The sequence below is a fragment of the Gobio gobio genome (genome assembly GCF_949357685.1).
Source record: "Gobio gobio genome assembly, chromosome: 12".
Classification (NCBI taxonomy): Eukaryota; Metazoa; Chordata; class Actinopteri; order Cypriniformes; family Gobionidae; genus Gobio; species Gobio gobio.
This window is the reverse complement of record NC_137105.1, coordinates 6,494,414-6,520,923: the sequence shown is the minus strand read 5'-3', so window position 1 is coordinate 6,520,923 and position 26,510 is coordinate 6,494,414. Positions and strand designations below refer to the sequence as shown.

The following is a 26,510-nucleotide window of genomic DNA, read 5'->3' as shown; positions in this document are numbered from 1 at the left end:
AACTGCCCGAGTAAAAATGTTGTGGGCGGGACTAAGTTCGGCTGGCATCCAGGCTACCTCATATGCCCCTGAGACGAGAGAATTATCCATTTTATTTCTGGAAAAAAACGCTTTTTGCATCATCTGAGGATTTTTTGGCCAGAGGCTAAAGACTACAGCCACTAGATGGAGCTGTTCTGCATGTTATTAACCCGCCCATAGGGGAGAGATCTCACGCACAGAATGTAAGACACAGACGGTCGCACGGACAATCCTAATAACGGAGCGCGGTGCAGAGTAAATTGAGTGTTTCAACTTTTCAATGAATTCCTGTGATAGTTTAACTTCCATATGCGATCTGGAAACATGCCAGACTGGCCCTTAATGTTACCTCAGCTCTGCTCAGCTCTTCGTGATGAATGAAATCTGACTCCTGCTGCGTCTGTGCCGTGACTTTCGTTCGGCTCACTCACACTTTATTAAAAATACACGTTCAGTTTTGAATTGTAGTGTTTATTCTCTAACTGAACGAAATGATTGTATTACTATGAAGATCAAAACGACGGTGTACGGTGTGGCCTCGTAGGGCAGCGAAGCAAGTGCATTCTGGGAGTTGTTGCCTTTCATCCACATGAGACAAAAATACATTTTCTGTCTTTTCTCAGTCTAGAAGGCACCAAATTCAAAAATAATTTCACATTTCTACTACATAAATGACCCAGTTTAAATACAAAGCTTAATGCTAAATCACTGAAGTGACCCTTTAAAGGGATACTTCACCGCTGGAAAGATGAATGTGTATTTAAACTGGGTAATTTATGTAGTAGAAATGTGAAATTATTTTAGAAGTTGGTGCCTTCTAGACTGAGAAAAGCCAGAAAATTTATGTGGAAGAAAGACAACAACTCCCAGAATGCACTTGCTTCGCTGCCCTACGAGGCCACTCCCAAGCCACGGCTACCGGTTATCACTTGCCCACCGCGGCATCGCCCCCACCGTCGTGTTCATTTTTATAGTAATAAAATCATTTAGTTCAGTTAGAGAATAGACACTACAATAAAAACTGAACTTGTCAGTTCAATAGAGTGAGCCGAACGAAAGTCGCAGCACAAACGCAGCAGGAGTCAGATTTCATTCATCACGAGAGCACAGAGCTGAGCTGAGCTAAGCTAAGCACGCCATTCATTCAAGGTGCGTGTCCAGTCTGGCGCATTTTCAGTTCATGCCTATGGAAGCTTAACTTTCATAGGAATTCATTGAAAACACTTGCTTTGCTCCGCACTGCTCCGTTATGAATGCCCGAGCGGCCGTGTGCATTTACATTCTGTGCGTGAGATCTCTCCCCTATGGGCGGGTTGAAAACATGCAGAACTAGCTCCTTCTACTGGTTGTAGTCTCTAGCCTCTGGCCAAAAAATCCTCCGATGACGCAAAATGACGATATTTGTGTCATCTGAGGATTTTTTCCAGACATAAAATACATAAATCTCTCGTCTCAGGGGGATATGAGGGGGGAAGCACGATCATTCGAATATACTACCGGGTTTCTACTGATACAAAGCTTAATACTAATCGCTGAAGTAACCCTTTAATCGATCGATAATGCATTTTGCTGATGTGTTTAAAGAAAGGCTTTAAAAGATTAATGTGCGTTACTGGTCAAATGTATGCAACGAATGTGTTAAATAATGTTATTAGTATTTCCTTCTTGTGACACAGTAGCACAGAGAGAAGCTACACGAGTTTACACTGGACGTAAACTTCCGTCTATGTCTAGCGTGACCTTTCCGACATGATTGCGCAATCCGTGGTGAGCCGCAGAGCAGCGCAAGATGAGCAATTTAGGTTAAAAAGTATATATATTTTTAATTGTTTTTGAAATTGACAGATGGTTTGGATAGATAAGACCCTATTCCTCGTCTGACATCGTGCAGAGCCTCTGAAGCCCTTCCTTTGAAACTGCATTGATTTGGACCTTCAACATTTTGGTTGTCATTAAAGTCTATGATGTGAAGAAAAATCATGGAATGTTTTCCTCAAAAAACTTAATTTCTTTTCGACTGAAGAAAGAAAGACACGAACACCTTGGATGAGATGGGGGTGAGTAAAATATCAGGACATTTTTTACAGCCTTAATCTTGAAACTGAACATTTTAAAGGGAAACTTCAGTGATTTAGCATTAGGCTTTGTATCAGTTGAAACCCGGTAGTATATTCAAATTATGGTACATTCCCCCCTCATATCCCCCTGAGACGAGAGAATTATGCATTTTATTTCTGGAAAAATTCCTCTGATGACGCAAATATCGTCATTTTGCGTCATCTGAGGATTTTTTTGGCCAGAGGCTAAAGACTACAGCCACTAGATGGAGCTGAACGGCCGAACGGCCGAACGGACAATCATAATAACGGAGCGCAGTGCAGACCAAAGTGAGTGTTTCAACTCTTCAATGAATTCCTGGTATAGTTTAGCTTTCATATGCGATCAGAAAACGTGCCAGATTGGCGCTTAACGTTACCTCAGCTCTTCGTGATGAAGGAAATCCGACTCCTGCTGCATCTGTGACGTGACATTCGTTCGGCTCACTCACACTTTATTGAAAAGACACGTTCAGTTTTGAATTGTAGTGTTTATTCTCTAACTGAACGAAATGATTGTATTACTATGAAGATCAAAACGACGGTGTACGGTGTGGCCTCGTAGGGCAGCGAAGCAAGTGCATTCTGGGAGTTGTTGTCTTTCATCCACATGAGACAAAAATACATTTTCTGTCTTTTCTCAGTCAAGAAGGCACCAAATTCAAAAATAATTTCACATTTCTACTGCATAAATGACCCAGTTTAAATACAAAGCTTGATGCTAAATCACTGAAGTTACCCTTTAAGGACTCGCATGAACCCAAACATAACTGGCTGTATAAACATGAATATCTCATTGTGTGATGTGTACCTGGCGGGTTAAGTCCAGCGCAGACGCCTGCGGTATGGTACTGTACATCTGCCCCAGCATCTCACTCAGCTGAGACACCATGGGGGCAAAATCGTGGAGGAGAGTTTTCACAGACTTCTCAAAGATGGCGCACACCGCCTGAGAGAGAGCACAATTAAATCCGTCCTGCACACAAATACTGCTTCCATATTGAGGAATGACTACGGTACAATTTGCAGGTGATGCAGAATAAGGAGTTTAAAAGGAATCTCACCTCCACAACCTGCGAGTCATTCAGCCATTTACTGAGGACCGTCTGTATCAGTGCAAAGACTTGCTGGAGCACCACCACCACCTAAAACACACAAAACACACTATATCTCTGACACACGGAAACGTCTGCGTCGGTGTGACCGCGGAGAGCAGGAAGGTGCTTACAGGGTTGGGGCCTGTCTGAGGCGGGGCTGATTTAATGGGCGGGGCATTCTCTCCTGACTCATCCTCCTGTTTGGTGATGTCCAGCGTGGTGAAGAGATTGGACAGCAGACCGAGGATGTGAATAATGGCCAGTTTATTCGAGGGGTTTGGCTGAAAAGAGAAACCAGGGTCAGATTGTTATTCGATATGTCTTTTCATTTTAAAGGGCCATATTTTACAATCAATTTACAATTAATATTTTGTCAAGATTTCATGCTGTTATTTAGATGTGCATGGCCATTTTCCATCTCAAAGCACACCTGGGATTAAACCTAGGGGTGCACCGATCCGACTTTTTCAGTCCCGATACCGATACAGATGCCTGGGCTTTGTGTATCTGTCGATACCCGATACCGATCCGATACTATTGTTGAATTACTAATAAACTGTATATCTTCCACCTTATACCTTCCTTGAAGATACTGAAGGCACCAGACTTTACTAACTAAACATAACTAAGACAAAATAACAGATGTATGTAAAGTGTTGAATTCTTATTTATTTAAAAAAAATAACTATTGTGCATTCAAATCTAAAATAGAATGTAATCAAACTTCTTTAAATAAATAAAATGTAGCAGTGGAAACAAAAAACAGTCTATTGGTCACAACATACAATAGTAATCTGACAGTTACCAAACATTTTTTACACTACAGATAATTGTTTTGGTATATAATCATATCAATATTAAAAAGTAGCATTAAAAATTTACAAATAGCCTAATTTTCTGCCATATGCAATTTAATAAAAATGATCAGCTAGCTAATAACAACTTGTTCTGGTTTCACCTCACTCCAGTCTAAATGATTGTAGGCTAGGCCTATTTATTTTACTACACATTGTCAACAGAAATAAACTGAAATACTGTTGATAATTAAAAATAATTCTTACTACCCAGTCTTGCTAAATTTGGAAAACACACTTGTGTTCTAATTTCAGATGCGTTCTGAGTAAATTAATAAACTGATTTGTGAGTTCAGTGTTGGACAGATCAGTTGTTCTAACCAGTCGTTAAAATGATTCGGTTCAAAGGAGTCATTAGGTCACGAATCGGACATTAGCAGACTCGTTGTGTGCGAATCCCGTCTGTTAGAACATCGCGAAAGATGTCAACACACAGAAAACACTTCATAAGTGAATATAATTTGTTTCCCGTTTATTGAAAGTATGCTTTATGTCAGCTGGTCAGAGAAGAGTCAACATTTTTTGAGCGCAATTCACACCCAGCGGTAATTCAAGGACAAAATTGTCCGAATGTGTCACGTGCAACATGGTTTCGGTCTTCCAACCTTTTGATTTGGATTAATATGTTAAATATGAGAAAGAGCTAACAGCTAACACTGATTATTTTGAAGACCCAGAGAGTGTGCACGGGGGAAGAGCTCTGATCGTTCCCTCTGTCACTCAGTCACAAGCGCAGCATCTATTCTACATCACTCGTAAATCACAATAACTGATCAAATAAGGCTTTGGCGGGACAAAAAATAATTTTGGCGGCCGCCAAAAAATGTTCAATGCAGGAAAAACCCTGACTTTGCAGTAATACCACCTCCCACCTCCCCTCGAAACATGTAAGTTACTTTGCAGACATTGCAAACAGCCGACAAACTAGTTGGCGTGGCAAGCGTGAAATATCTCCTCCACACAGCCGACTCTCTGGCTCGCTCCATGTTGCTTCTAGCATGCGACACACATGAAGCTGACGAATGACGTAGGTTCTGCTGCGACGAAAAACAAAAAAACACCTGGATCGGCTTGTGGATCTGTTCATTTTTCCGATCCCCAATCCAGGTATTTTGTCAGTATCGCGGCCGATATCCAATCCTAATATCGGATCAGTGCACCCCTTATTAAACTGGCTTTTTGTTACTGTACTAGGGATGAAACGATTACCGGTTTCACGATAAACCACGATAAAATGTAGTGATGTAGTGAAAATATGGATATAGGCTATGCATTATTTCACTAGGATACTGTTTGGGCTCTTGCACAAAATATGCTAGATTTAAATGCATCATTGCTGATAGAACACTGATGAGAATATTGCTTGAGAATATATTTACAGAGATAATATTAGAGATTATATTTACACCAAATTATTATTATTTATGAGTTATGCGTTGCTATTGACAACAGCCATTATAAGGAAGGAAACCCACATAATAGAATCTGGCTTAAAAAAGTGCAAAGAGCTGCTTGATTTATTTGTTGTTTGTTGATTTTCAAATATAAAACTTGTTGAAATGTTTTCAGTGTGTGCATCTGTTCTTTTTGAACACTTTCATCTACTTTGAACAGAACCGTGATAATATTGATAACTGTGATAATTTGGGTCACTATAATCGTGATGTGAAATTTACATACCGTTTCATCCCTATACTGTACTTTACTGTACATATTAGCATAGCTCAAACTGTTGCTCAGGGCTGAACGGCTTAAATTACTTTTAATGGCTTAAAATCTAATATGGCTTTGTGGGACAATAAAGAAATAGAGACTAAATAAATATTAGTATTGTAATTGTACAGTAGTACAATAGTACTTTAAATTAAAAATTTCATGCAATTATTATTTACAATCATGTATTTATTAATGAGTACTATTATTTTATAATTACACTGATATTATAGTTAACTAAAACCATACAAATAAAAATATTTTTGTTACTAAAAAATTATTTAAAACTTATTTTATTTTAACTAGTTGCCAGGGGAACATTTCTTATTTTCATTTAGTTTAACGATGTACTAAAATAACTAAAACTAAAGCTGAAATAAATAAATTAAATAGTTATATAGACATAATAAAATAATAAATTAGATAGACGTATAATAAATTAATTAACCTATATAGACGTATTATAAAAACCTAATAAAGATGACAAAAATACTAATCTGTATCTAAAAATAATATGAAATATACAAATAAAAACTATTAATAAAATCATAAAAGTATCTCAACGATACTGAAACAACACGGTGACATAGCATGTCGAGATATTTAACAGACGAGCAAGAAAAATCCCACAATATGAGCCCTTCAATCATGTAAAATAATGAGAGTCGACGGGCGGGGTGGGCGTGTGCGCTCTGCGCCGGCACTCCCGGGAACATCAGCAGTAATTAAAGAGTCGTTAAACAACCATTAGGCCAACAGTCTAATTACTGCTGTTAGCTCCATGACAACAGCTCAGTGATTGGCGGAGAGGCAGAGCGAGTTGCTACACTGTCTTCCTTTCTTTATGACATCACACACAAGCACAAAAGGAAAGAGACGCTCAATTAAACATTTAACAAAGGCATCGGTGCACGAATGACCTTATCTTCAAAAGGTTAACCTGGAATAGCATTATACTTACCGCCTATTAAACAAAATACGTACATATAATAAAGCCCATTAGTTTGTTTTAATAGTAAAAATCATTCATGTAGAATTCAATTGACATGATGTCTGCTTCAAAAAGCTCCTCCAATCAGATATCAGAAAGGAATATGTGAAGAACTGTACACCCCAGGTCCTGTTTACTTTGGGTATTTTTAGCAGTTCAGTACTGACAGCACCATCTGAAAATAACATCAGAGATCTGAGTGTTTAGACACAGCGTCTGTGGCCAGCAGGGGTCGCTGTGTGAGCGCCCCATCACAGCCTGTTTACTAAGGCTGATGTAATGTCTTTCTGGGAAGGACCAGACGGGGAGGAAAGGTATTAGAAATCGAAAGTCAAAAATAGACACGCAGCATGTAGAGAATGACAACATATGAAGCCCAACTAGAAATAGAAGTGAAATGGGTTGAGATTTTCATGCATTTAATAAGATGCAAAATAAATACAATGCAAACGTATTTAGACGATAAATTATGACGTTTGCTTATGGTTGCCAGGGCATTGCAATGTAGTCGCGCACTGAAGTGAGCCATTGTGATTTTCTGGTTTCAATGTAAGTCGTGGGTTTTATTGCCCTTTTTTAATCTCAGCCGCAAGTCTAAACACTTTGAAAAAAGGTAAAGCTGCATATTTTTAGGCATCATTCATGTCTGTAGATATGCGACAGGGTGTAATAGTAATTAAATAGTTTTATTCCTTCCGTTATATCTTAACCTCCTTAGCCCTGGGACCATTTTTGGGGATTTTCCGAGTGGATTTGGCCAATCAAAATTAGTGGTCTCTAAATACACAATTTTGGTGTCATTTTACAGGAAACCCTTTGAAGTCACATAAAACACTGCTAAAAGTGTAAAACATTTAAGTATGTGTTGTCTAAGCTGTAATAACTTTTTTTTTTTGCTTATAAATTCATTTCTGAAAGTGTGTTAGTAGCTAGATTTCCACTAGATTCCAGAAAATACTTGGAAAAAATTATTTTGTATCATGTTGTATGCACGATTAATACCAATGGATCTGAAAGGAGGAATATTACCTTTGTTATGTAATTTCTGCCAACCCAAATCTCTCCAATATACAGTGGTATAAATGCAATATCCAAATGGTCACAAAATAATTTTTTCCAGTATTTGCTGCCATCTAGTGGAAACAGCCAAAACTGCCTGCAGGGTGCTAGAGCACACGGGCCTGATATATACACTTTCAAAAATGAATTTATAACCTAAAATCAAAAAGCGCCTCTTTTTGGGGTTTATTACAACTCAGACAACATATACTTAAATGTTTTTCACCTTTAGCAGTGTTTTATGTAACTTCAATAAAATGTTTCCTGTAAAATGACACCAAAATTGTGTATTTAGAGACCACTGTGTGTGGGTATAGGAAACTTTTCAATTTGGGTAGGCCAAAACCAGATGGAAATGGTCTCAGAGTAATTTAATGTAAATATCTTACATTATCAGGGTCCTTGGAGTTTAAGAGGTTAAGAGGAACGAAAAATAGTGATGCACCAAAATTATTTTCTCACTGAAACACCAAATTAAAGTTTTCCTTTAGTCAAAAACTGAAACTAAAGTTTATTCAATAATCAATTATTTAATCAAATGTATTTATAAATCAACACTCAATTAAAAATGAGTTATATCATTTAAATTGCATAAAAGACATACCAACTTTTTGATGATATATATTAATGATATATTAATTTGTTGTTAAAATATAAACATTTAAACATTGGCTGTAATAAAAATGTTCATGACATACATTAAACACTGAAGACAGCAGATCAAAATATAATATGTAATTTAATGCATACATATTTAGAAAAATGCTCTCTATAGTGTTATTTTGTTCTAACTAACAAGTTTATAGATATTGAATGGCTTTCATGATGTAAATGTACGGTTTTATTGATGTCTTTCCCCAGTGTGGAAAGAGAGTGATTACATAAAACATGAAACGTAATTTAATAAATGTCACAATTTCTGTCAATGATTTTGGCCCTCAGAAAAATAAAAAAATATTTCCAGCCGGATTCGAAAATTTTGGTGCATCATCAAAGAAAAATGTTGCTCTTGACAACTCCGCACACAGAACGTGGGGAATTTCAGCATGAGTGAACTTCAGAACGAATAAGGTCAGCAATTATTCCATTATATCCAGGATGTTTTGGCAGTAAAAGAGAATGCTTGAAGGCTATTTTCAGTTATAGGTATCATTTTCAATTATACAACAGTTAATGCCAGTTTTATCAGATTTTACATTGATCCTGCTTCAGCTTTTTTTTCACCCGTCGAGTCTAAAATAGATCAAATATTGTGCTTGAAAAATGTCAGTTACTTAAAGGGATAGTTCACCCAGAAATGAAAAATTCTGTCATCAATTACTCGTCCTCATGTCGTTCCAAACACGTACATGAACCTGTTTGTTCATCTTCAGGACACGAATCAAGATCTTTTTGTTGAAATCTGAGAGCTTTCTGTCCCTCTGTTTACGTTTAGTCTTTTATTCACATATAAACATTGATCAGCAGACATAAACAGAAGCTCAACTGAACATGCTTGACGTGCCAGAATGAACCTCATTGGTTATTGCTGAAGCTCAAACGTGATGCGTAACACGAGAATGAACCTCATTGGTTCTTGCTGAAGCTCAAACGTGATGCGTAACACAAGAATGAACCTCATTGGTTCTTGCAGAAGCTCAAACGTGTTGCGTAACACAAGAATGAACCTCATTGGTTCTTGCTGAAGCTCAAACGTGTTGCGTAACACAAGAATGAACCTCATTGGTTCTTGCGGAAGCTCAAACGTGTTGCGTAACACGAGAATGAACCTCATTGGTTCTTGCTGAAGCTCAAACGTGATGCGTAACACGAGAATGAACCTCATTGGTTCTTGCTGAAGCTCAAACGTGCTGCGTAACACTAGAATGAACCTCATTGGTTCTTGCTGAAGCTCAAACGTGCTGCGTAACACGAGAACGAACCTCATTGGTTCTTGCGGAAGTTCAAACGTGCTGCGTAACACGAGAATGAATCTCATTGGTTCTTGCGGAAGCTCAAACGTGCTGCGTAACACAAGAATGAACCTCATTGGTTCTTGCTGAAGCTCAAACGTGCTGCGTAACACAAGAATGAACCTCATTGGTTCTTGCTGAAGCTCAAACGTGCTGCGTAACACAAGAATGAACCTCATTGGTTCTTGCAGAAGCTCAAACGTGTTGCGTAACACAAGAATGAACCTCATTGGTCCTTGCAGAAGCTCAAACGTGCTGCGTAACACGAAAACGAACCTCATTGGTTCTTGCTGAAGCTCAAACGTGTTGCGTAACACAAGAATGAACCTCATTGGTTCTTGCAGAAGCTCAAACGTGTTGCGTAACACAAGAATGAACCTCATTGGTTCTTGCAGAAGCTCAAATGTGCTGCGTAACACGAGAATGAACCTCATTGGTTCTCACATGTCAAGCGAACATGCAAGTTATGCGTGTGTTGCTGAATGTTTATATGTGAATAAAAGCCCAAATTCAATCTGTTCATCATATAAAGCGATCAAGTCTCTTCAGAAAATTTGGACTAAACCGCTCAATTCATATGGATTCGTTTTACGATCTCATTATGACATTTTTAAAGTGTCACAGTGGTAGTTGTGTGGCTGTCAGTGGAGGGGCAGAAAGCGCTCAGATTTCATCAAAAAGATCTTCATTTGTGTTCTGAAGATGAACAAGTCTTACAGGTTTGGAACGACATAAGTGAGTAATTAATGACAGAATTATCAGTTTTGGGGTGAACTATCCCTTTAATATGAATCCATGCAAGCTCTCAGTAACATTAAGCCGATTTCTCCTGCGGTTTACTCCCCCAGCGCCCAGAGTAATGCCAATCTGTTCCTGCTGAGAAATGTTCCATCCTATGACACGCTCACGCAGACACAGGGTCTGTTCACACGCAAGCGGGCCAAACGAACACATGGATAAACAAACCCAGAGGCCTGAGAGGACGCCGGGCGAGCGGGTTAATGTCTTACCGTCTCCTCTGCTAGTTTCTCCAGTTGTTGGATGTACGGGGTGATCAGAGAGTGAAGGTTCCTCAAGATCTCCTCCACTGGCAGTGCAGACAACAGAAAGCCCAGCGCCTGCATCAACCACATACACTGACTCGTCTAGAGAGAAAGAGAGAGATTGAAAAGAGGAGCAGGTGTAATAAGTTTTAACCAGGCGTGATGCATTTCCTAGCCTTGCTCCGCCCTCCTATGTACAGTGTTGGGGGTAACGCATTACAAGTAACTTGAGTTACGTAATAATATTACTTTTTCCAAGTAACTAGTAAAGTAACGCATTACTTTTCAAATTTACAACAAAATATCTGAGTTACTTTTTCAAAAAAGTAACGCAAGTTACTTTTTCACATTAATTTGACTGACAGCTCTCCTGCCCCCATGTTGAGAAAAATAAGTGCAGAGGCGTTGTGTGTAAACATGATGTTTATTGTAGTTCTAGACTAAATGTGAGCATTTATTTATCTCACTTGCACAATAAAGATTCTGTACTCCTCAAAATGAATAAAATCAGTCAAATGCAAAATCAGAGTACTATGCAAACCTCAAATATATAAATGTTGAATAAAACTAATATTTTTATGCATTTAATCTACCTTTATTGACCAATGTCTTGCTGCTGACCTTTGATGATTCAGTTAAACCATGAGCAAAAATTACTAGATTTTTTGTTTTTATTGGCAAAACATTTTTCTCCTGCGTCCCTGCGTCCTATTCTTCCATTATCCAGAATGGCAGCACATTTTTACCTCAGCCTGAGACTTATAATTTTGGTATGAAGAGGTCTTTACATTTGCACAAAAAATGACTTTTTTTGCTATTAAAAAACAAAACAAAAAAGCAAGCCCAGCCCAGGTGAGAAAAAGTAATGCAAAAGTAACGCAAAAGTAACGTAACGCATTACTTTTCTTAAAAAGTAACTAAGTAACTCAATTAATTACTTTTTAAGGGAGTAACGCAATATTGTAATGCATTGCTTTTCAAAGTAACTTTCCCCAACACTGCCTATGTACTTCCGCTCAATTTTCCTTTTCCTTCAGTACTCCGTCTGGGATGGCGGTATATTCTCTGGTTTTCTCCGGTCAAATTTTAACCGGTCCAATCAACGAACAGAAGGAGTGGCTGAGAACGATGACGTTGAAAGAGGTTTTAAAACAAGGAAGTTTTGTTTGTTATTTTGGCCCAGTCAACTCCTGAATCTAAGATCCCAAATTAAATCAATAAATTATTTTTGTTCATAATTGACAGTTCCGTGTGAATTCCCTGCTAACAAAGAATGGCACTGAAGTAATTCTTAAAAAAGGAAGATGTGTTCGGAGATTTGCCAACCGGATACGGCAAAAGTTTAATTTATTAACTAGCCACAACCCACTTGTTATTGTTGTCTCACCACCGATAGCACTCTGGTTGGTTGTAGCGCTAACTTATTGCATGCAGAGGGAATTTGAAAGACAACCGTTTACCCCGCCCCTCTGATTGAGCCCTGCCAATGGTGTGTTCCAGACCCAACATCTTGATGTGGGTCTGGCTTGTCAGGCTAGAAAAGCTGGGCAAAGTGCCAAAAATCACTGCCAACCAGAACATATTTCATGCTTAATATACAATTATACAATCCTGTTTTTCCTTCCCCAAATATAAGACCTCTTAAAATTTTTAAATGGTATAACAAATGTCACTTATTTATCATTTTAACCTTAAATTGAATCAAATTGAGCTGAACCCGGGTTATGCAGAAAATTATTTTTTTTATTGCATAAGCTAAAACTTAACATCACAAAAGCTATTTCAGAGGCAGACCAATGTTTAAAGACAAAACAAAAAAAGTGTATTGATGAATTGTGAAAAATAACATTCTGGGAGAAAATATGGCAATTTTTTCGCTTCGTTAATACTATGCTAAATAGATTTTAATTTCAAAACGGTTGCCCATAAATGAAAAATGTACATTTACAGCTCTATGAAATCAGCTTTATCTGAGCAACACCAAATGGGTTGATTCATCAAAAAAAATGCAAGCTCACCTTGTGGATCTGTTTAATAAGCACTTCCTGCAAATAAGAAAAAATGCAGACATTCAGAGGAGAAGAACTGTGTAAATTTGTCCCATATGTGTTAGTATCATCATTAGAGCGTGTAATACCTGTGACACAGCAACTATATTGGTAGCGTACGGGGGCAGGTCGTATTTGCATTCTCTGCAGATCTTCTTTAGTGTGGAGACGCTGGAAACAGACAGGTCTGGATTGCCCAAAGCCTGCAAAACCAGTGGCAGAACGCTGCTCAGCATCACCGGATGATCCGCCAACCACTCCGCCAACGCTCCTTTAGGGAGAGACGTAATGAGTAAATATCTGGGCTGGAACACAAAACTGAGTCTGTGTGGGAAAGTAATTGTGTAATTGTCTGGTCTGGACCAAAGTGTGTGAAAACAGCCTAAATTGCTTTAGATGACAAATGACAATTTCCTAAAACATAGAAATGGCACAACGACTGGTTATAATTATACAGGAGCACCAATATGCAAGCACACACCGATTGTGAACATGACCGTGTCGGCCAGCTGGACGTTGTTTATGTTGATTCGTGGAATGAGGCCGATGAGTCCTGGGATGACGTCAGAATAGTTGACATCTATCGTTTCGGCGATGGACTGGAATCCGTACAACAGCGCTTCGGTATGCTGGAACAAAATGGATGAATTCCAGTTAAAAAAGCCATGTAGGGCTGCAAAAGTTGGGCTGCGTTTTTCTGATAAAAATTGCGATTTATACTGTTTTGCTATTTTTGTTTTGTTTTATAGGGCTGCATAATTTTTAGATTATATGCAATTATAGGCAATTGTGTGATTATATATCACTATGACTAATAAAATAATAATAATTACATATAATTACAATTACATATTACTAAATAAAAATGTTAAACAAAATAAGAAATATTATTGTTAACAATTATTGTAATACTTCACTGTAAAATGAGTATTTAAGATTTAAAATATAACAATAATTTTATTTTACAGAACTTATACTTATTTACAGTAATACTAACATTTATAATGTATTATATTTCATATTAACTCTTAATTTCTTCATTTTCAAATGTTAAACAAACAAGCTTTTATTTTGGTGGGAAAAAGCCCTTGAAATCATCTTCTCTTTAGTTGAAAACATCCACTTTATAAGTGCAACTCATTACATGTTTGGGAAGCTGATTGGCGTATTCAAAAGCGACCCAAACTCAGAGCGGATGCAGAGATGAGTTTATGTGGATCCGCATTTTCTGTGAACCGAGCCGCTCTGAGACACTGAAAGCACCAGATCATGAGCTGCTCTTGTGTAAAAAAAAAAAAGTCACAGAGCTGAGCTTCACTCTTAAACAAGAAGCATATATTTATTTAATGAAAATCAAAGAATTTGCCAACCCATAGTTGCACGAAGCCATATCAGTTTCGGCTTTATTTGAATGAATCGTGCAGCCCCAGCAATGTGCCCCTTTGCATTGTTTGTTTAATAAAACAGCAAAAACAATTAAAACTGAATCCATTGTTTTCGGACCTGCCATGTTGTTGTTTGTTCCGTGTTGGTGAGGAGTCGCCCCAGTTTTTCGTACAGGTTACTGAGTAATTCGGCTCCCAGCATCTCATAGACGTACATCAATGTGTCAGATATATCCACCCTAAAAGAGTCAAACGTCACAGAAATTATAAAAAGTATAAAATATTTAAAACTTTATAAAGTAAAATATCTAGCTTCAGCCAGATCTCCTTCCGTATTCAACTTATGAAGAAAGTGTAATACCTCTCGCAGTTCAAAATGCTTATGCTACGTCTGATATCTTTCTTACACAAACCCATCGCTTGGCTTCAGAAGGCCTTTGTTAACCCCCTGGAGCCGTGTGGATTACTTTTATAATGGATGGATGCACTTTTTTGGGCATCAAATTTTGGGCTGCCATTCACTGCCATTATAAAGTTTGGAAGAGCCTGGACATAACTCCCATTGTATTCGACTGAAGGTAGAGTCATATACACCTAGGATGGCTTGAGGGTGAGTAAATTTAATTTTTGAGTAATATTTGGGCGAACTATCCCTTTAAATCGAAAATATTTAGCTACACACATATTAAATATTTAAGTATTCAAGTATTATTAAATGTTTATATGATATGTTATTATACTAAATATGTAAAGACATTTTATTTGCGAATTATATTATTTAAATGTGTAATATTTAATTTTGCACATTCTGAATAAGAACAGCAACATTGTCTGCTGTGCCAATTCAGCAAATCCAACATGAAACTGCTGAGTGTAGAAGAAAATGTTACAAAAGGCCCATGAGAAAATGAATCACTCACACACACACACACACACACACACACACACACACACACACACACACACACACTGACCTGTAGATCCTGAACTGCTCTTTCTCGTCTGATGACCAGGAAGCATACTCCTCGTCCGTGGGGAACTGCGCTTTGTGCAGCAGAACGTCTACGAGCTGGAAATACACGGGCCTGTAGACCTGCAGATACACAGCCTGCTTCTCTGCCTCGAACGACATGATGTCATCCTGAAACACACAAAGTTTATAAGTTGTTAATATTCTATTTCTCTATGGAGAAATCGAATGGAACATTCATAATCCAATAGTTTTGCTGCTGGATTTAAACCTATAAACATAGCCATAAATTATTCAGCTAATGTGGACTGTAAAGACAGGCAAGGACACAGGCAAAGGACATTCTTGAATATTCAACACGTGACACACACTGCAGTAAACACATAGCACAGGAGTATATTCAGATACCGTGTGAAGGACGGTTCAATGTCTCTAACAGACTCTCCATCACTGCTGCAGAATTACACACAAACAAATAAACAAACAATAAACCTCCACTAAAGACACTAGTGCAGTCAACACAATACAAATAATAAAGGCCTAGAGATTTCATTACAAACATCTTTATTTGTGTTTCGAAAATAAATCTTTAGAGTTTTTTGGGGAAATTGTTTGGGTGAACTATCCCTTTAAATCATGTCAGTATGGACAGGTAACTGAAGTCAAAGTCATTTATCATTCAATAGCAAGTCCTAAACTGACATTATGGGCCCAATTTTAATGATCTGAGCGCATGGTCTGAAGTGCACAGAGCAAGGGCACTTAGGGTGTGTCGGAATCCACTTTTGCTAGTTTAACTATGGAAAAAATGTTGTCGCGCCCGGCGCATGGGTTGCCCCTATTCTCCTATTGAGTCATGGATGTGTTTTGGGAATCAGAGTCTCCTCTCCCATTCCCTTTAAAAGCCAGTTGCGCTTGCACCATGGCAGATTCGCTATTTACATGGTGGAATTTGCGAGTGGAAAGATTGAACGCTTCTCCAAAGAGGAATCCTTTTATTTTTAACATTTAAAAATGTTTGTGTGCTGCTGCGCATCCCTGTGTGTAATAAGCACAGTGTACGCGTGTTGTGGACCCGCCTATAGATGCATATAACCAACGCGCCCTTTAAATAATAAAAAAAATTATGCACCATTGACTTTAGACCAGGTTTCAGTTGGTCAATGGCACAGTCGTTTTCAGTTCCTAAAAATAGCAACGCGCCAACAATGTGCCTGAACACACCTCGTTTTCAGACCAGCACGCCCATGGGCACAAATGCATTTGCTATTTAAACAACGTGGTGCAGGACGTGAAAAAGAAAACTGCGTTGGGCTGAAACTAGCAAAAAAACGCCGCATTGCACCAGGTGAATTATAGGGCCCTATAACCGTCTTCTGTGTGAACTTAAGACTTTAATTTGGACAATATCCGTCTATCCATTTATCATCACTATCATCAATGAGTGCTGGATTTGTGGGGAAAATGCAGTAATTAATCGTTGCACCTGCTCACTATGGAGGCACTGAACGGATACATGCACACTGTAGGTAGAGACGCAGTGTGTTTTAAGATCTCAGCAGTGAAGCCCACCTGTAGTGTGTACCAGAAGGTGAGTGTGAGAGAGCTGGTGGTCTCGTTGACAGGGTAGTGTCCGGGGATGCCCGTGCAGAACATGATCATATTCACCAGTGCCAAAAAACTCTGCCAGTGCTCCACCTGCTCCAACAGAGCTCTGATAGAAAAGAGCAGAAGAGACCTTCATCACACAGGCACTACGTCATATCAGAAAATCTTTATCATTAGGGATACACAACATATTGACCATACCAGTATTAATCTATATACAGGCCTTGACATTAACACCCGCCAACCAGACAAATGCGGGTGTATTTCAGCAGTGGCGTGTAACGCAGTCACTCCTACTATAGCCACTAGCGCTGGGTATTTACACACATTTCACGATTCGATTTCCATTCGCAAGCTTTCAATTCAATATTGATTATTGTGGACATATATCAGTACATGGCTAATAAATGTAAATGTAACTAATGCTCACTATCAACTAGTCAGTTGGTACTCCATGACTAGCCTATAATATTGATGATTAAAATTAACTGATTTAAATACAAACAAAAATTACACTCAAGGATGTTTTATAATAATAAATTATAATACTAACTTTACAATTACATAATCATATTTCTACTCCAATTTGTTTTTTGAAATATAAACATTTAAATGGTGGCTGTCATAAAAACTTGACAGATTTATTCAAACATGCATTGATATTGAAGAATATGAAAAATTATAATGAATAGCCTAGCCTATATAATGTGGTGAATATATTTATTAAAATGCTCCTCTCTAGAGTAACTTTTTCTAGCTGACTAACGAGTTAATGGACACTGGATATGGTTTTTCTGAGGTGAATGTGACGTAACATGACATATTGTTCACAAGCTGCTTTACTGATGTGTTTCCCCGGTTGAAACACTGATTGAGTGATTACTTGTGAGGTGATAAGGATTTCAGTACGTTGTACTCTATCTTTTAACATACCTTCAGACGCTCATTAATGTTTATTTCATGCTGTAACTGCTATTTAAGTGGAGGAGATGACCCGTTCACATGAGCTGTGCGCTGCCGCTTCTCTTGAGCTGAGCTACTGTGATCTGTCACACCACATTAAACAGCACCAAAACCTGTTATTTTTTACATTTCGTAATAAAATGGACATAATATCTGAGACTTTGTTTAATATCAAAAGCAACAAAGCACAAAGATTATTGCGATTTATTGGATGGGAGGGGCTCTACAAAGTTCTGTTCATTCATTAACTGAAAACAGGATGACTAATCGATTCTTGGGATTTAAGAACCGATATCGGTTCACAAAAATCAGAATCGAATAAAATCGAGAAATCTATATATTTTTTTACCCAGCCCTAAAAGCCACTTTGGCAGGTTGAATATGAGATATATATATATATATATATATATACATTTTTCAACTGTAGTCTTTTAAAAAGGCATCTGAAATGTTCAATACATATTGATACTGAAATATCTGAACTGCTTCCAGTACTCATTTTCAGCAGAATAGATGCAAGATACCAGCTCCGCTTTCTCATCTCTCCGACAGCAAGTATCACACAAACCTGCCTCCCCTCTCTCACTTGTTTCATTTGCTCCTGATCAATATTGTTACTGGTACAAGGCTTGAATTTTGCAGTGGTATTACGTGGACTGCGCATTCTTTTACTCATTCCCACAGATTTTGTGCTCACACCCAAAGTACGACACATAAAGCTGCCTCTCAGTATTAAATTGAGTTGTTTTCGCTGCTTATTGCACTCAAACAGTAAATACACAATACACAAAAATAATGTCAATTATCGGTCTTGGTGAGTATTCGCGTAAACACAGTCAGCTCTGTTTTAAGTGAACACACATGTGTAACAGTATAATAGATCTGTGCGTCCGGTCTTAAAGTGACAGCAGCCTAATATTCCTGCTGCCAAGTTATGAGATCATATAAAAAATATCTATAGCAGTTTTTCCCCATGGTTCCCATGTCAAAATTTTGGCCAGTGAGGATGCTGAGTGGCTAATAACTTTGGAAAACCACTAGCCACAGTGGCTGGTGAGCAAGAAAGTTAATGTCAAGCCCTGATTATATATATATATATATATATATATATATATATATATATATATATATATATATATATATATATATATATATATATATATATATATATATATATATATATATATATATATATATATATATATATATATATATATATATATATATATATATATATTATATATATTTGTGGACAGTAAGATCTTTTTCTTTTCTTTTCTTTATTTTATTTTATTTTTAAAAAATACACCTTTATTCAGCAGGGATGCATTAAATTAATCAAAAGTGACAGTAAAGACATTTATAATGTTACAAAAGATTTTTATTGAGGTTTATACAGTCAATTATTTTATTGTTATTTTATAATTAATTATTAATTATTTTATACCTTGAATGATTCTCTCCCAGAGAGACGGCGATCCGACAGATGCCGTGTGACGTCTCCATGTCTCCATTCTGTACGGCGTCTCGCAACTGTTCCTGTAGCTGTAGCACCTGCGGCACCAGCTTCAAGAGTGTGTTCACGTACCTGAAACATACGGACACAAGCCACAACATGAAACCACATTAGCAACACATTTAAAGATTCACAAGTAACAGTTTTTTGTTTGAAACTTAAAAAGAAATTTAAATAAGGAAGGAGCAAGTACATCATAAAACCATCTTCCAAACCGAGGTCGACCGATAGTGGATTTTACCGATACCGATAACTAGGTTGGACCGCACTTGCCAATAACCGATTAATCGACCGATAGTTTTTAAAATGGATACTGGATTTAAAAAAACATAATTAAAACAGTGCTGAACTTTGAAAATGTGCTAAATTAAAAACATATACATTTGAATATTAAAATGAGAAGTTCTAACATAAATTCTTCAGAAAATAATTTAAACATTAAAATATTACAGGTCAAATTTGTTTCTTTACCTATAATCTAGAAAAATGCATGTACATTTCATATGTAACACTATGCAAGTCCCTATGCAACAAGGATGTATTAGCTTACATGAACTATATGCATACATTTTTACAGCATGTATTAATATGAGCAATACAATTGTACCTTGATCATTCATGTTAGTTCATAATGCATTAACCAAGGTTAACAGATCAAAATTCAAACAATTTAATGTTGACATTAACATACTTAACGATGAACAATACTTCCACAGCATTTATTAACCTTAGTCAATGTTACAAATGGAATCTTATTGTAGTGTTACCATTTCATACAAATCCAAACAGTCTGCTTTTTTAGAAAGAGATTATCTAATAAAAAACTAATTCCGCTTCTGCTTTGTTTATGTTTCTGTCGGCAGCATGACAATACAGTTTGCGTTCTCACGTCACTAATTTTATATGTGCAACATTTGGGTCAGACTTGCGTGTGTTTTTATCACATTATTTTAACTGCTTGAGGTACTGCTAATGTTAGCGTCCTCTCAGTCTCGTCGACAAACATACACACTGTTGTTATTTACCTGTTAATGCAGCATCTAGTCAAGAAATTAATTACTTTATAATGAATCAACAAGTACTGTAGTGTTCTGTATACATGTTTCATAGTATTGATAGTGTTTTAAACATCTGTGCAGCGTGTGCTCTCCGTTCAGCGTGCAGCCTCACGTGGTAATGTAAACAACACACGTGAGGGGTTTTTTCTCGCCTCTAGAGGCCGCTCTCATGCTATATCATGCCAACAGACCCTTCTCAGAGCTCTTGTACTGTGTAATAACAGCGCACCCGTCTCTGCCGCTCCAGTTTGTTCCACCAATCAGCTATCGGTGCCGATTAATCGGCAAAACCGGTGAATCGGTCGACCTCTATTCCAAACCGTGTTTTGCCTCACCCAAAGTCACTATGATAAGCCTATAATTAATTATCATTTATATTTTAGAACTCTCATGATGGATTTCCCGGAAAAAACTGCATACTTTCATCATTTACCCACGCGTTAGTGCTGGAGTACCGACCGCGATACCAAATCGGTACTGAAATTATAAAAAATGGGACGTTTTAAACACTGTTGAGCTGGAATCCCAAACACATCTCTGTGATAGTAATAGGAGTTAACAGATCAGTGGGTGAGGCCACACACATAGGGGCGGTTTCCACTGCGTTACCTGATTTGCCCACGTTACAGTGTGGGTAGGGTTTAGGGGTGGGGTCGGGTGAAGGGGATCATTTTCATTGTGTGATTTATAAACACCCATCAGTTTGAAAACACCTACAAATTTAGAAATGTTTGTTCCGCAGAGACTTCATACTCCCACTGACTGGCCACTGTGCACATGCGGTCATCGGACGTGTCTGTGATTGGCTACAATGATCAACGCGCGGGAGTGTTTGAAAGTGTTTTGAAAGCGGGAGTGTTTGAAAACACTACAGGCGTCAACCAGCAGACCGGTAGGCTAATAGACACTTGCATTCAAACGCTCCCGTGTGTATCTGTGTAAGCGTAATTGATGTATATTTACAGCATGTTTTTGAAGAGCTTATCATTGTAGCCAATCACAGACATATTGGATGAGCGTGTGAGCACAATGGGCAATCAGAGGTGTTTATGGTTCCTCTCAACAACGCTCAAATCGTCACATTTTTTACATTCCAGTACCGACTTGGTATCGCAGTTGGTACTTTTGACAACACATGTCATGTGTGTAAATAAAGAAAAAAAGGTCAGGCCACAACTGAATCTTGAACCGAAAAGAGTTTGCAAGCAGAAAGGGAAAGTGACAGTAATAAAACACAAATCGACATAGTTTGTATTGCGTCAGATTGCAGTCCACTGACAATTGTTATGTTGGCAACAATGCCAATCTCTAAACCAGTTACTACTTTGCCTAAACATAGCCTGGCCAATTTATAGATTCCACCGTTATCTGATATGAACTGCAGTAATTATGTCAGCATTGCCAAAACTTTTGTACTGACATTTTAAAACAAAGGATTTCACCAAGTCAAAACAATGGGATAAAAGCTACTTACTTTTTTCATGAGACATTTTTTTCAGATATCTGTCTTTCGTTATCGAGAGAGTTTTGATGTTGTTAGTGATATTCGCACTGATAAGTCGATCATCTGTAGCCAAGAGCACATTGGCGCGCCTCAAGCCATCAGATTCATTTGTGCAGAAGAGCAAAGCCAAATCACAACCCACATAATTACCAAAAAATTGCTGGAACTTAGTTTTATGCTTCACTCGCTAGAGGGGCTAAAGTTACACAGTGATGCTTTAATCTGTCATAATTTACTCACCCTCATGTCGATCCAAACCCATATGACATTCATTCATCTTCAGAACATAAACGAAGATCTTTTTTGATGAAATCTGAGAGATTTCAGTCCCTCCACTGAATGTCTATTCAACCAAAACTGATGCTTCAAAACATTCATAAAGAGAATGTAAAATCAGTACATATGAATCGAGCGGTTTAATCCAAGTCTAATCAAATCGTAATTGTGTTATGTTGAGGTATCGTAAAATATCATATAGCTGGCTAAGAGAATCAATGTTGGATTGTATAGTGAAAAAATGTCTGATTTATACCCCTAATAAACATTGATCCACGAATAGACATACATTTGATGGGTTTGGAACGACATGAGGGTGAGTAATAGATGACAGAATTTTCTTTTTTTTGGTGAACTATCCCTTTAAGAGAGTAAATAAGCTCAATTTTGGTTCATGTTGACTTCAATGCTAATACCTGACCATGATAACACAAAATTACTAAACGAAAGGTTTATTAATGCAGTAACTTCATGTGATGATGTTTTGCTGTATATGTAGAACGACTAATTTACTTCTAAACACATTCCCATAATGCTCTCTCGACAAACACACAACGCTAACTTTTATCTGTACAACGTACAGTTTCTCTTCTCTTCTCAAATCATCACGCTCTGCTCATTCCCAGTTACCTCATACCCACATAAACTTCTGTCATGTTCCTCACCCAGGCTGCCATCTCAGTGCTTCTGGAACAATCTGTCCTCCCTCTCCCTCTCTCTCTCTCTCTCTCTCGGTCTCATCTCATCCTTTTGGTGTCAACAGCAGGAAGGACACACGAGTGGAAATGTTAACGAGGTACGGACAAAGAAAAAGTATGAACACCAGCTCATTACGGTCTAGTCTGAGGCTCAGCGCTCGCCAGACACATCAGAGATCATGGCTCTGTGGCATTAAAGAGCGCTTCATTAAGGCAAACATCCTAATGAAACTAAAATCTACAGCGACACACCCTTAAACACTCATCTATTAGGCTTTTTTCAGATGGAAGGCAAAAACAAAGGTTTTTTTTTTTTTTTTTACATGTCTGAGTCAAACAATTGCGAGCTGTGAGCAGCAATTATCGGGGCTCAAGCATTTAAGGCCTTTAAGCACATGCATAAAAATATATTGTTTTATTTAGCAATCATGTAACCACTTTCGATAAAAGAAAAAAAACATTTACAGCCAATACAGGGAATTTACAAAGGAAAAATATGGTTTGTAAAGGTTATAGCACCACCTCTTTCACGATCTCCACCACTTTTGTGCCCATACATATGCGTTTAAAATTTGGTGTAAATATCTCATTTAGTTTTGATGTTATAGACACTTATATTTATGAGAGCATAACTTTTTTTTTTGTTGACATTTGCCCATTATTGCTTAGCTATCGAGTCGACCCATGTTTTCGAATTTCCTGCGGTGCATTCGTCTCGATCAGACTAGAGGTTTCGAAGATATTTCAAAAAGTTTTTTTAAGCGCTAAATCACACTGTTGCACAAACCATAAGGCAAAACCTGGCAAGTGTAGTATCGTTGGACTCGGCTAGGATTCAGGAGTCTGAGAAGGTGACTCCTGTGAAAGAACTGGCTCAAAATTTCTCAGAATCCTTCAGGGCATTGTGCCGATGGCACATACAGAGTTTCGTTCCGATCGGCCTCCGTTAGCCTTGTCAACAGATGCTCAAAATTCATTTGCCGATGGAGACCATGCCTTTTGAGATACGCCAATGTCCTCATAGACAAATGAGCACCCTGGACAAAGACACTGCATGCCAATTTTCAAGTCAATCGGCCTAACTGTTGTGTGGTTAAAGCCATTTTATAGCACCACGAGTGGCCAGTTGCGGTGTCCTTTTTAACGAGACCACAGAATGAGCTGTTACATAGGTGTGCAGAGTTTGGCGCAAATATCTAATTTTGTTCACGAGTTATAGCCATTTTAGTAAAAGCAGCTCCCACTTCCCACTTCGAACGTTCTGAACCAAAATTTCATAACATAATTTTTGAAAACTATTAACAAACAGACTCCAGAGAATCTTGCTGCACTGGTTTGGTTCCATTCGGGCCAAAAATCTAGGACTAGTTCACAAAAGTAGGTTTAAAAAAACAAAACAAAACAAAAAAATCTGTTGACAGTTTAGGAGTTACAAGCCATTTCATACTTTTGACCGCTGTTGAGTCCTAACAGCCCTCAACGTTTCAAGTCTCCACAACTTACGGTTTGGTCTGTCCAATCACTTTTAGGGGAGAATGCTTATCCTTGGAAAATGTAAAAATTACAATAGGGTTTTAGCGCCACACACTTGAACCCCTAATAAATCCTTCCACCTCCAGCAATCTGATGTAATTAACAAAAACATTTGTTGAAGATCACACGACAAAACAGGATCAAATGCTCATTTCCTCTGAGACTATGCTAAATGAGGCGATATTACACAGAGTGCGATGTAATACGATGATATGATAATAGTCCGTACAATATACCAAAGAGATGTTTCACAATTTAAAACCAGTTTCTGCAGTGCTGAAGGAAAAGAATGGCTGCCAAGCACACACTAAACACTGAAGGATCTCATGTTTTTTTTTTAAAGGGGTCATATCATGGAAAAGATTATATTTCTTGCTCTTTATTTAAAACAAGAATGATACTGATGTAGTATGCAAACACAAGTTCTGTTCCAAAACCCACGTTGGCAGCATTTAAAGGCATTTCCGGCAACCAACCGTTCCAAAAGGCAGGCTGAAACCTTATGCTCAGTCAGAGACACAGGATTCTGTCCAAATTCTAATGCAGTATTGCACACATCCTTCAGAGATGAAGCAAACACAGAATGCACAAATTGCTCATTAAAACATAATCTAAGATGAATGACATATTATTTAATTAAATACTGAAATGAATGATTACACTTCAATCTATTTATTGTATAAACATGCTCATTTTCAAATCCTGCTTTCCATTAATTTATTATATATTAAATATCTTCTGCTTGGCATTGTCATTTCACGCCGTGCAGCTTCTCTTTTTTCAGTGTGCTATAGAAATTTCTAGTCAATGGAAACTTTGAATCTTTTAAGTCGCACTCAACAATGAAAGGCTGGAAAATGCAAAGAAATTGATACTTCTGCAAGGATGCATTAAACCGATAAAAAAAAATTACAACGTTTTCCATTTTAAATAAATGCTGTTCTTTTTAACTTTCTATTCATCAAAGAATCCTGAAAAAAGCACAGTTTCCACGAAAACATGAAGCAGCACATATTAGGCACAATTTTAACGATCTAACGGTGCAAGTGAGCTTAGGGCATGTCCGAATCCACATTTGCTAATTTAACGACAGGAAAAATGGTCGACGTGCCCAGCGAATGGTCCAAAAGGGTTGAGTCATGGGTGTGTTTTGGGTGTAACGTGCAAAAAACCAATCGTTCTCTCATCTCCCATTCCCTTAAAAAGACAATTGAGCTCACACCATGTTGGATTCGCTATTTACATGGTGGAATTTGTGAGCGGAAAGACTGAACGCTTCTCCAGAGAGGAATCCTTTTATTTTTTAAATTAAAAAATGTGTGTGAGCTGCTGCGTGTCCCTGTGTGTGTGTGTATGCATGTTGTGCACCCGCCTGTAGGCATATTACTAACGCACCCTATAAATAAAATATACATAAAAAATACTGCGCTATTGACTTTAGAGCAGGTTTTAGTTGGTCAATGGCGCAGTCGTTTTCAGTTCCTCAAAATAGCAACACACCAACAATGCACCTGAACACACCTGGTTTTCAGACCAGCATGTCCATGGGTGAACAGATGGGCGCGAGTGCATTTGCCATTTAAACAACGTGGCACTGGACATGAAAATGATAACTGTGTCACGCTGAAATTGGCAAAAAACACTTGTGTAGCGCCTGGCGCCACATTGCATCGGGTGGGCCTACTGTTTTTAACATTGATTCATAGTTTTCAGTCATGTGACTGTCGTGGAACCTTGGAGGGCAAAACCGCCATAGAACTTCATTGAACTGCAGCACAAGCCTGTCAAATTTCCATCTTAAAACAAAAATGTGTTGATATGGGTTTTATTTTAAATAGAGTTGTTGCACCACTTAATTTTAAACAGATTAATTACGCAGTAAAAACGTTCGAATTATAGAGCTGGCGGAGGGTGAACTGACACCAGGCTAAAGAATCCTTATTAGTGCAACCCACCCTTATTAGTAGTAATGTACTAAAACAATGATATTAAAAGATCAAATTCAGTTTACACCTTTTTGATGACGCATACTATATAGAGGCGAGTAGATGAGCCAAGAATATGAACGAAACACGTTTTGTTTATAATAGGTTTCGATGGGGGAAAAAACGTTTAACGAGAAACC

At 37.9% G+C, this 26,510-nt stretch overlaps 1 protein-coding gene across 1 annotated transcript in view; it reads right to left on the bottom strand.

The window, feature by feature from the left end:
* The window catches only part of ipo13b (importin 13b), a 67,114-nt gene that overhangs the window by 12,924 nt on the left and 27,680 nt on the right, over positions 1 to 26,510 (bottom strand). Inside the window, exons 4-14 of the mRNA XM_079831623.1 lie at positions 19,248 to 19,388; positions 16,802 to 16,943; positions 15,234 to 15,400; positions 14,378 to 14,498; positions 13,356 to 13,503; positions 12,964 to 13,145; positions 12,845 to 12,871; positions 10,794 to 10,928; positions 3,346 to 3,495; positions 3,182 to 3,262; positions 2,929 to 3,066 (exon numbers count right to left, since the gene is read on the bottom strand). Coding sequence (XP_079687749.1) covers positions 2,929 to 3,066; positions 3,182 to 3,262; positions 3,346 to 3,495; positions 10,794 to 10,928; positions 12,845 to 12,871; positions 12,964 to 13,145; positions 13,356 to 13,503; positions 14,378 to 14,498; positions 15,234 to 15,400; positions 16,802 to 16,943; positions 19,248 to 19,388 — 1,432 coding nt within the window. The remainder of the gene's footprint in view (positions 1 to 2,928; positions 3,067 to 3,181; positions 3,263 to 3,345; positions 3,496 to 10,793; positions 10,929 to 12,844; positions 12,872 to 12,963; positions 13,146 to 13,355; positions 13,504 to 14,377; positions 14,499 to 15,233; positions 15,401 to 16,801; positions 16,944 to 19,247; positions 19,389 to 26,510) is intronic.